This window comes from Chaetodon trifascialis, chromosome 8, assembly GCF_039877785.1.
Source record: "Chaetodon trifascialis isolate fChaTrf1 chromosome 8, fChaTrf1.hap1, whole genome shotgun sequence".
NCBI lineage: Eukaryota > Metazoa > Chordata > Actinopteri > Chaetodontiformes > Chaetodontidae > Chaetodon > Chaetodon trifascialis.
The window spans coordinates 7,121,177-7,133,717 of record NC_092063.1 but is presented as its reverse complement, the minus strand read 5'-3'; the positions used below and the strand labels follow the sequence as shown (position 1 = coordinate 7,133,717).

Genomic DNA, 12,541 nt, shown 5'->3' with positions numbered 1-12,541 from the left:
AATTATTAACTGATTGTGTCTGTTGACTAATGAATCTTTTGCTGCCATGCAAAAAGCAGAAGCAGCTGATGTTTTCATTGAGCATTGAAGACACTGGCTATTTTTCAAGCCTACACCGATGGGAAAAAAATGGAGCATCAGTGCTACAGAAGCAACATTGGTTTTATTTCTCTGTATTTTCGATGCTTGCCGTGTTCTCCAGCTGCAAATTAAGCCTGCTTGTGTAGGTATCTCGACTAAGGGCATCCCAATAAACAGGCTATTTATATGGCTGCACCTTCGCCACAACGCCCACCTGGGTGTATTTTGTGTGTTTCTGCACTTCTGTTCACCAAGCTCAGGAGCTGTGCTGCAATCAGCCACAGTGCCAGGGAATATTTAATGTTTATGGCAGCACTGTCTCTCCCACGGGTGTCAAATGAGAAGGAATATTAGTGTTCTGAGCTATTAGGAGAGCGCAGACTGGGGCTGACAATGGAAGACACGAGAGAGGAGGCTCGCAGTCTCCTGAGCAACGGATATTTTTAGAGGTGGTTTTTAGACATGGCTCAGATGTTAAGAGTGGTACAGGAAGAGCGTTGGAAGAGAAATATACTGCTCAAGTTTTCAGCAGCATCTGCAGAATAAAGGCTGCTTCACTTCATCGCTAGACATGAATTTGTACTTGTATGTACAGATAATTTATTGGGGTTTTGGCAAACTGCGACAAAGCGTTTGGAAAACTAGTTCAATGTGAGGTTTGATTAATGTTTTGATTTATTTTTCACTTTGCGAGACCGAAAGCACAAGCCGGTTCTTCGGGTTGGTTTTACACAAGCCACTGGTTGTTAAACTGAGAGATCATTTTCAGGTAATTTTGATGTATAAGTATAATTAATCAACAGATGATCCTGCATGTGTCTGCAGAAACAAACAATAAGGTAAATGGTGGTGTTTTTTCAGGGCTGCTGCACATTTGTAATTAATTGCTTTATAATTGTTTTTCTCTGTTCTTGTGTTTACAAAGTAACAGTGAGTGGGAGATGATCATCTGGCTTATTTTAAAGTCCGCGTGAAAGTATTTCGAGCTTCCAAATTGTGATGCATTTCTGAGTGACACTTGATAATCAGGCTGGACATGCGGTTGGGAGGAATTTGATTTGAACTTTGAGCGTGTCAAAACAAACATGGAAAATCACAGTGATTCAGAGTTAGATGCAATCACCGAGGACTACTCCCCTCCTTCATCACCTTCATCACCTGTGTCACCCGAGCATGCAGACGTACCCCTCAAAGTGCAGGAGGCGGAAGGTCTCTCTGACAGATACTGCTATACGAGATAGCAGCATCTGTCAGAGAGAGAGAGAAACGAAGCCCATCGTATGGTCCATGTGGTTGCTGAAGCAGTCCTATAAAACGCCTTGTGTATAATCTGGAGCTCTCACAGAAGCGCTTTCCTCAAAGTGAGTAAATACCAGCCAACAGGCCCATAACCACGCCGTTTTCAGGAAACAAGACAAGGTGTCAGGTGGTGAACACCTGAGGACACACTGATGTATCAGTCTGTTGCTAGCTAACTAATGAAGGTTAGCTCCGTGTTGCTGAAAACTGGAGACTGATCGATGGGTGGATGCCATGACAGTACTGGTTGAATTTGATTGGTTCAAGCTCACATATGCACACGTTACAGGAAGAAACTGTGATTGGATTCTGACATAAGAATACAAGAAATGCATTTATGTAATGGCATATATTGTTAAATAGGTGCATGATGTAACCAGGAATGTGATCTAAAAAAGTTAAAAAGCATTTTTGATTTCATCTCGACTTTAAGGGAAGTCTGTGGAGAAGCTGCGTGTAGACCATGCAGGGGGAGTCTTTCAGTTTATCTCCCTAATTACATCCTGTCTGATGGCAAAATGGAATCTAGCAGAGTTCTATTGAAAATCAGATTCCTCCAAAGAGACTTGTTTAATTAGCTTAAATTAATATAAAATGTGTAATGAGTGAGAACAATTAAAAACCACTAAAGTTGTACGAAAATGTCGTTTTGCAGGAGCCAACGTGTGAAAAAAAAAAAAAAAAAAAATTGATGCGCCATGGTGAACCTTGTCGGGCGAAAAGAGTGGGATTAGCTGCAGAACAGAAAAACAGATATTCATACTTGGAGCAGGAGGGGATTGAGTGTCTTATTTAGTAGCTGCTCCCTGTCATGGAGTCTGAATTGGGACCCTTGAGTCAAGGGACCATATCTATGACCATCCTAAACTTAGAGGGGAATGGATGGACAGATGCATGAATGAATGGATGGTGTTTGCAATAAAACAAATTGACTGTGTCTATCCAAAACTAAGAGAGTTATAACACCAGTCCCATGGAGGACTCAGTTCAGCATGCCTCAACTCCCACAGGCCGGGTTCTTATCCCCCTGGTTCTCTGGGTATTCTCACAGGAGGTTAAGCAATGCTGCAGCCTGCTGCCGGGATGTGAGTGAGGAAGAGAAGGAAGGGATGAGTGCTCCGCTTCCGCACAGCAGATGTTGTGGGAACGGGGGACTGAAGCACTGGTGAGGCAAAGACATAGAATCTAATGATTGATAGAGTCTCTGAGAGCAGAGAGCTGCTGCTGTGCTGGTGCTAAATTTCCCATGTGCCTTTCTGGGCAGTTTAAGTGTAATGACACAGAGGTAGAGATATAAACCCCTGCTTCAGTTTAAGCAAAGCCTCAACAATCCTGTAGATTGCACAAAGGTACACAAATACTGTCGACTTTGAAATGCTTTACTTGCATGTTTTGTTTTGTTTTTTTTTTGCATCCATTCATATATTTTGTTTAACCTGTTCAGTAAAACAGCTGCGACCAGATGCAATCAACTCTGCATAGGCCCACGACTAAAACTACAGCATGTGTATGCAAAAAGACAGAAATATGCACATGCATCCTTAGTGTGAAATTTTGCATGGTTGTGTTTTTTAAATCTCAATCATTGAGCAATCGGGCGGCACATGAACAAGCCTCATTTCCTCCACCTAAATGGATACAGACACACCCATAACCCACAATTTGCATGCTTGCAATAATTTGATATGATAGTGCTGCACAGAATTGATGCAGTTTTACAGACTGTGTGTGACAATTATGTCAAATGCACCTTTAATATGATGTTTCAATGATGATGATATGATGTTTAATCATGATCTTACAGATTGCTGTGAGGACCGCAGAAAAACAGCAGCCTAAAAATGTTTTATTATTAGATTGTTTTTTTCCCCACACTTTTCCCTCTCCATCCTATCACCCTCAGGCTGTGTTGAAACATGTACAACTTGCTTCATGTGTATGTGCAGTGGGAAATGGCAAATGCATAGTTCATATGCATCGTTCAGAACTCTGGCCCCGGGTCATTAAAAATAATATCTATAGTGGGAGCTTTGAAATTCCAGACTGTGGAATGATTGAATCTGTGTGAACTGTGATATTCAAGTTAGGTTTTAGAAGTGGAACAATGAGTAAATTAGAGGTTTGATGTGGCTGTGCTGGAGAAGAAAGAGCCTTTCCTGAGTGCAGAAGAAAACAACCCCCAACAACAGACATGGGCCAGCACACACAAAGGAATGAGTGTATTCCTCCAGTGAGGGGTACTGTTTATCCATTAACCAGCCAAGTGAATGTATAATCCAAATTTTTCCCGTTCTAGCTGTGACATGCATGGCCACAGGAAACCTACAGTATATAAGCAGTCTTAAAAAAAAAAAACCCCAGCCCCAATGGAGTCACTAAAGCACGGTTCAAAGAAAAAGGAAACATCATTAAATTCATTCACAGTGTACAATCAGGACAACAGCGCAGGCCACTGACTGAAGCTCCTCACTGACTTAACCGGAAGTGACTTTTTGTACCCATGAGCAAAGCAGCCCAACATCATTGTTAATTTAATAGCATCCCCTTTTCTTTACTCATATTTCCAGTTTCCCAACCTATTAGCTTCTGAGCTGGGGCCAGGCTTTGTTTTATGGTGCGAGTCTGGCTGCCATGAACTGAACTAGAGGGTATTATTCCTGCATTGATTGTTCACTGGGCTGGCTTTGTACTGTGTCACGAAAGGAAATTCATTAGCATGCACATAACTCTCTGTGGCATTTTGGCAGGGCGACAAAAGAGTTATCCTGAAATGTTGCACTGGGAATTAAAAAGCCTTAGCTTGTTGGCAACCAAGGGACGCCCCCTGCTGCCTTCGACTTGTGTTCAATACCAGAGCATTTCTAAGAGAGTGAGGACTCCCTTCGAGCTCATCTGTGGGGAATTACGGAACTTGTAGGTACTGGCTCGAGCCTAACAAGCTAAACTAATCAATTTCACTGGACAATACGGGTTATCAGTATAGGCTGCAGCATGTAATTTGACTGGTTGTGTCTGACAAAGATGGCCCAGTCTTTGGATAAAAAGCCAAATTCAGAAAGAAGAAATTTAGCAACAGTAGTTTTTAAAATCAAACAATGTAATAAGACAAATGACTCTGAACAAATGGAACCAGTTTTCAATTACAAAATTTATGTACTTCCAAATGCTACTCAATTCCCCAGGTCTCACTGGCAGGACCATAAACTGAATTGATGGGTCTCCATGTCTAAAAGTTGCCCCTTGTGGTCCAAGTAAAGATTTTTTTTTAATACCTTGCATCCCTCATGCAGGGAAAAATTGCACCTGTGCACATTTAATAGTGCATCTATCATAAAAAAAAAAAAGTCCAGAGGTTTGAAAAAGATTTGTGAGGGTTAAAAAAAAAAAGAAAACATTTCAGGACTCCAACAAACTTCAAGGGCTTGCAAAGCACACACCTGACACGGCAGCATTAACGTGCATTACTATGACGTGAAAATGTCCGACGATGAGATCTGTTCAGACGGCTCACAGGAGAAAAGTCAAACCTGTTTAAAACGGAGACTCTTCTCTTTTGTCTTCCAATTAGGTGGCCTGTGCATTTCCCAGTCGGTGAAAATACCACGTGAACCGAGATCTGGAGAGTTTGACAAGATCATTCGCAGGCTGAGCGAGAACCCGAACGCCCGAGTGGTCATTATCTTTGCCAACGAGGACGACATCAGGTGAGTGCAGTGAAATCGGTTCATTTAACTTTAAACCTGACCGAGCTCAACCGCGTCTTCCCACCGACTGATACTTCCTTTGTAACATTTACCTGCCAGTTTTTTTTTCCTTAAACAAAACCACACTTACATTACAGTTACACATTAATGCTGTTCAGTAGAGTCTTCACCTGAGGCTGTCACAATGTCACAAATGTCAAAGGTGTATCAAGAAATTAGAGTGCCCTTTTCCTGCAAATTACAGCCACCCACATGTATGAGTTACAAGTGGCAAGTATGAATCTATTTGGGTCTATTCACATTTTCTTCAGCTTTGTCACTGAACATGTTGTCACAAGTATATTATAGGCCCTACAAAGAACTACTACCCAGAGGTGCAAATTCACTCAGTACACACACTCGAGTACTGTACTCAAGGACAATTTTACATGTTCTTTACTTGAGGATTTCCATGTTATAAGCATTCCATTTGATACCACTCCTCTACATTTCAGAGGGATTTACTGCTCTTTCTGTTCCACTACATTTATTTGACAACTTCAGTGACAAATTACTTTGCAGGTAGAGCGTTCACAGGCAAAACATTCTGAATGTGGTGATTTCGCATAATGCATAATTGTACTATTTGTTTGTAGTACTTCTGCACTGAAAATTCTAAACACAAGCCTTGGATCAGTATTCTTACACTGTGGTATTGCTATTCTTACTGTGTGGAACTTCCTTTGTCAGACAACTTGTGTTTTTTGTTGGTGCCGGCGAGGGATTATCCACTCCATGCTCATTTCTGGGGCCACATTTTATCATGGTGCTGTACTGAGAGGCATTATGCTGAAAGTTGTTTCTAATATTTTGTCCACTCCCCTCTGTGCTGTCTGTCCGGCTGAGATCTTTGCCATCTAGTCTACAGTCCCCATCTATTCTGACCGTATTAAACCAAAGTACAGTTAACAGTGCCCCTGCCTTCCTCGTGGGGACACAATGTATCAATTAAAATTCATTATCTCTTACTTAGACAGATAGTCTGTCCTAAGAATGAATTAATTAGCTGTAGGCTGAATCAACACACACAGCACTGTTGTGGCTTTGGAAGGGAAAATGTTTCCCAGCAACCAGTTAGTAGGCCAGTGTATTCCTAGTGGAAGTGGGCAATGATTTGGGGCGGTCTCTTGATGATGACCAGGGCAGAAGTCCCAGTGCTCATTGACTTAATCCGGTCCTGATAACGGGTAATAGTCTGGATATATAGTAATTACAGAAAGCCAGGGGGATTTCAGAGCTGCATGCCTGCTCTATCCTTGAACCCAGTAAGTGTGAGCCGGCAGCTGCCTAATAAGAACCCAAAATTGCCGACATATAAAGCGTAAGAGACTTGAGCTGTTTTGATGGAGCCCCATAGTGTGATTCTTAACCAATTATAGAAATGTACTGCCTCGTGTCAGCGTTTCGCAGAATAAGAGAAATCATGTTTGTGGGTCAGCCTTTCATAATCTAGCCAGGTAGGCAGTTTGTCCTTCACTGTTTCATAACATTTAGTAGTATGAGCCCTGAAAAATAAATTCAGTGAAATCATCTTTGCATGTTTTAATTATGTGAACATTTAATTCCTGATTATTTTACAAAAACTCATATTAGACCTGAAACTTTTAACAGTAACATAATGGTTAACTACAGTTATAGAAAGGTTTTCTTGAGATGGAGCATAATTACAATTACACTCACAGTAGAGAACTTAATGAGAGTTGGGAACTGAACCTGGCCAATCAAGGTTTAAAGGACCAGTGTGCAGGATTTAGTGGCATCAAACGGTGAGGCTGCAACCAACTTATTATCCTTCCCATGGTGCATCATGGCAAACTGGAAGCAGACCTGCTCCCTCTATAGATCTAAAGGGCTCATTAAGGTAATGAAAACACATTTCTTATTTTCAGGTGATTATGAAAACATGAGTGTTATATTCCTTTCTAACACATTCTGCAAATAGATCCACCAAAATCTTTCACACTGGTCCCAGTACACAGCAATCCACGACCCTGACACAACACCTTTACTTCTCACTGTGCTATTTCCATAAGAGAGTTGTCGGCCTGTCTAGTCATGTCTCCATTATGCAATCTCCTGACAGCGAGAAAATCTATTTCTCTCATTATATCCTACGTAGAGCACATAATTGCATCTTAAGACATGCTCATTTCATTAAATTTCTGGAGATCAGATGCAGGAAAAAAATCATTACCAATCAAAGAGAAATGCTCGGGGTCATAAAACTAAGGTAAAGAGACAAAGTTAGTGAGAAGACTCACTGCTCGCCCACTCCCTAAACATTAACAAGTAATTCTTTTACAAGGTTATACCGTCCTTCTTTATGCAACAGCAAAGTCTTATAAGAGAGCTTAAGACAACACCGCCACGTACAGTAAAAAAAGCTGATGTTGTCTACGATACAATATGATGCTTGATATTTATTTTTTGTTCCAGCATCTTTGGGGCGATATGAAGGTCGGCAGTGCTTCACATGCCAGGTGGCTGTGTTTAAATTTTATGTTGCTGTGCTCAAGCTTTCTTGATAAAAGTCTGCTGCTACAGCAGAGCTTGCAGGCAGTTTTTATAGCTCCCCAAACTTACGTCCACTGGCAACAAGCCTGGACAAATGTGGCGAGGGTGTCATTCTACCACAGCCAAGAGTGTCTACAGTGGCTTTTCAGTTCTACTAAAGCGCAACAGTGCAACTTTGATTAAACTCAGAATAAAATATTCCTGTCATGGACACTTAAGCTTTAGGGTGCATTTAAATAGGAGCCTATAGGTAATATATCACTGTATGTACATGAAATATAACCCTGATTCCTTAAAAGTTGAAACGCTGTATTAAACATAACAGAAACAGAATGCAATCATTTGCATTAGCATGTGTTTCACAAAGTGGTGAACATCTCCCCATCGGTCGACAGTAGACGGCAATCCAGAAATCATTTTAGTGGACGAGAGCAGAATCGTGAAATTAGGCGAGGCTGGCAGAGAATACTTCAAAGTCAAAATATCTTAACTTTTTGCAATCCTCTGCAACAGAATTTACAACAGGATGTTACATCACCCCCTCACACAAGGACGATCTGGACAACAGCAAGCTAAAAATGAATAATAATCAATAATGCATCTGATAGTACATCTAAGAATAAATAATTAATCAACTGATTAGAAGTCAAAAGCGATTATCACATTCTGTTTTACACAGCGCCCTAGCTTTTTTGGAATTGGGGATGTATATCCGAAAATAAACTACCTAAATAAACACTGACAACTCTCCATTATACGGTACCATTACATATCGCTTCTGTCTCGATTCCACAGGCGGCTCCTGCAGGCAGCTAAGAAGGCCAATCAAACAGGCCATTTCATCTGGGTAGGTTCAGACAGCTGGGGCTCCAAAATCTCCCCAATACTGAACCAGGAGGAAATGGCAGAAGGTGCCGTGACCATCCTACCGAAACGACAGTCCATCAAAGGTACTCACTTCCTAAATGTACCTTACAGAGTGCTCATAACAGTTTATTTTCTTACAAAATCTGTTTGTTTTTGTTACGTTTTTTTCCACACAGTTAACTTTCATATTGATTAAATCAATATCATAATATCAGTTTTATTTTTCCTTATGCTCATATCATATGTAGACCTGGTGGTTTTTAACACTGTTGGTGAAGTGTGAATGAAGTTTATGTGTATATATGTATACTATAGCATGATGTAGCCACATGACACAACAAGCATACTGTAGACTCCACTGCATGTTTCAATGCCATTACATAATTCCATACTAATATGAACTATTCTATGCAATCCATGAGATGTGACAAAAGGTTTCATTAAACCCAGTTCATCAAAGTCACCGCAGTGAGATGATAATCCCTATTCTAAAAAATCCAACACTACTCAGGTACTATGACTTCATTTGTCTGTTCGTCTGTTTAGTGAGGAGCAAACCAAAGGAATGTAGATGGCTGCTATCGGTGGCTGCAGCTCTGAGCTTTGGGTCAGCTCATATGGAATCATCACCAAAGTCAACCAGTTGTCACCAGGGCACCTACATGCACATGTTCAAAGGTAAAAACATGAAAGGTTCAGTTCTAACGGCATCTTATTTCTTTCAGGGTTTGATCGCTACTTCATCAGCCGAACGCTAGAGAACAACAGGAGGAACATCTGGTTTGCAGAGTTCTGGGAGAATAACTTCCAGTGCAAGCTTAGCCGGCACGCTGTGAAGAAAGGATCCGGCATCAAAAAATGCACAAGTGAGTCTACACTTAATACCAGAGAAGGCGGTCAATGGAGAGCACTCAGTCAATGACAAGGTATATTGATTGGGTCTCCTGTGAATACATTACATGCATGTGTCTACTTGGTATGCTAAGGTAACATGTTTATCATCCAGGAGAAAATAATCACGCTCCTCTAATTCAGGTTAAATGTAATGGTTGCAGATAAGTGAAGGGGAATCTCTAATTTGTACAAGAGGAATTAATGTTCCAATTACTTGTGTGTTGGCTACTTCAATTTGCAGTGCGCGACAACAGTAATCACAAAACTATGCCGCAGCAAGCGCTGAAAATATAATCAATAGTAAATCCAATCGGCCCATTAGAAACAAGCTTTCAGGTCATTAAAATGAGTAGGCTCTGCAGGCCCGTCTCCCATCCCAATGTGCAGAAAACATTGCATCTCAAGTAGTTCAGACTGACTGATTTAAAGCTGGCACCAGCAGTGTTTCCCAGCACCAGAGTCCTCATACATCATACAACACAAAGACTACACTGGAGAAGCAGTCTATTCTTGTACTTCTCTCCAAGAGAGGTAGAAATTTCATGTTGAAAAATATTTATTAATAATGATTCATACGTTTGACCTTCAACAGCTATATGGGAAATATAAAGCTAGGCCATCTGCCATATCTATACACACTGAAGCTGCCTCAATTCAATCAGAGGACCATTGAGAGTGCTGAATGAAAAGCCTTGAACGAACACACACTCTGCTGTCCAGGTTGGTAGGTGAACAAAACACTTATCTTAATTGAATAAGGCAAAAATATATCTTCAGAAGCAACTTCAAAACCTACAAATCTGATGATTTGAAAATAAATACTTCAACTGTCTTGCTATCTAATACCGTCATCCATGCTATTATTGAGTTCTGTGCACTTTCAGATGAGGATTTGGGTGAAAATCATGTTCCATAGGTGTTGTTTTGCTCGTTAGAAGATAGAAAAATTTGATTGGCTTTCTAATCCAGTTGATATTGGACAGTGCAACCACAAAATGCCACTAAATACTGTACCACAGCAGGCATACTACGTTGGTACCACAGATGAACAGGGAAAGCTAAACAAGGAGAGACTTCATTTGCACCTTCCTTAACAACAGCGTGTCCCATGGCAAAAGAGACAGGGAGGCTTCAAACAATCAACACTTACAGTACAGGTTTCAGGAGCACACGCCATCTTAAATGATTTCTGTATTTATCAGTTGTCACGCTGGCTGCTCTTCAGCTAAATTGCTGCAGGCCCTTTGCTTCCTCCGAGTAGCCTCTGGGGCACAGTAAATTTTTACAGGCAAGAGGCACAATCATCGAAAGCACAATCATTTCCTGTCCCCACTTTTGGTCACTGCTGCTCGTTAGTCATACGTTGTGATGACCATGCATAACAGCCGACACAGTGACTACATTCACATGCACGCAAAGTTTGCACTACTGTTCTATTCAAGTTATGTAAACAGCATATTCCTAGGCCTGTTTAACTTCCTGATTAAGACGTAGGAAATGCCAATATTGTTCAGGTTTTAGGAGCATCCTTTGAACATGTCTAGAGTGCATGAATATGCACGTCAACTGGGTTTTTTGTTTTTTTGTTTTTTTTTAACCACAGATGGCAATAAACTGCCTCTTCCCTGTTTGTGGTCAGCTCTGTGCAAACCAACTAGACAAAAGTTTGCCAGGCTGGGGCAGAAAAGCCAAATTTCTGGTCAGAAGGAGAAACACACTGACTTTTATACATTATGAAACACTTGGATGTGAACAGGTTTTTGATATGCACAAATATTGCACCAGCAACCATCTCCAGACGGTGGCTGAACAAATATAAGAGGGAGCTGTGTTGGTTATTTGAAGTATGTAGAGCTGCATAGAAATGGGAATATTAGTGGAATATTCTTTTTGATTAGTCATGTAAACAGCTGAGAAGGAATATTGTCTTTTCAGACTGGAATATTCTTTGCATGTCAATGTAGTCAGTGTCAACAGTCAACTGCTTTTTCCTTAGTGCTTTAATAACACACTAAGCAGCTGGAAAGAGCAAATTCCTCTATGAAAAATCTGTGGAAGACTGTAATCAACCATCAGGGACTGCAAATGATATTCTTAAAGTACTAACATGATTAGATGGGCATGTAATTATTCTATTTGTTTGATATCAAAGCTTTTAATCTCACAATACAAGTCAGTGGCAACTGAGTTATGTACCATAACGACAGGGTAGTAACAGGTCATTTTCCAGGACTGAGACATTAAAGTGTGTCTCACTCAGACAGCAAGGAAAACAACACAGAGTGCAGATGTATAATTCACAGCCTATCAGAGCTCTTTTTCTCACTGTTCCTGTATCTCCTGGCCCAGAGGCCGAGATTTGCTTTGTTGCTTCACATCTACATCGCCATCCTCAACCCACAGGTCATCTGACTGCTTGGTGCGGCTGATCCCAGAGTGTCCCCAAAATACTTTCAAGAGTACCTAAACAAGCCAGAGGCTGCCTACTTTAATTCTCCGCATATGTGTTAAAATATACCTGGTTGCCAGTTTATTAGGTACACCAAGCGACAACTAATGCAGTCCAGTACAACAGGGCTGCAATAAATCATACTCGACAAGCCTGCCTGGTCTCTGAGCTGTGATTGGACAATAGCTGTTTAGAGGGAGGGGTTAAGCAAACTGAATTCCTTTATGCTCCCCTGCTTGACTGTATTTCTCTAATAAGAAAAGGATATATTTAAAAAATCCATATGTACAAATGTGAACATGAAATTCTCAGCATATGAATTAAGTCTTTTTATTTACATTTCAAAACTGTAAAATCATGCATATAAAGTGCACAACCAGTTGGCCCTCTGTTCTTTTCAGACCTTTCTATCCATATCATAAAAAGAACATGGGCTCTGCAGTGGAATAAGCATAAGCCCAGAAACTCCCGATAAGAGGCGCTAATTACGCATGTGGGGTTCATGGGAAATACAGAGGTTTACCTCGCTGCCTAGAATTCAATAATTCTCAAGTTTTCCATTTGATCTGCATTGGCTGTACATCACTCTATTTCACGCTACTGAACCATAAAACATGATCCTGTTTCGCAGAGCAGAGTGAAAGAAGTGGCTGACAGAACATGTGAGAAGAGAGACAACCTGGTAATAATAGAA

At 40.8% G+C, this 12,541-nt stretch overlaps 1 protein-coding gene across 2 annotated transcripts in view; it reads left to right on the top strand.

Moving 5' to 3' along the window:
* Positions 1-12,541, top strand: part of LOC139335557 (metabotropic glutamate receptor 4-like) — a 180,229-nt gene that overhangs the window by 136,894 nt on the left and 30,794 nt on the right. For both annotated transcript variants that reach the window (XM_070969208.1, XM_070969207.1), the window contains 3 exons: positions 4,949-5,084; positions 8,433-8,587; positions 9,230-9,370. In XM_070969208.1, coding sequence (XP_070825309.1) covers positions 4,949-5,084; positions 8,433-8,587; positions 9,230-9,370 — 432 coding nt within the window. The remainder of the gene's footprint in view (positions 1-4,948; positions 5,085-8,432; positions 8,588-9,229; positions 9,371-12,541) is intronic.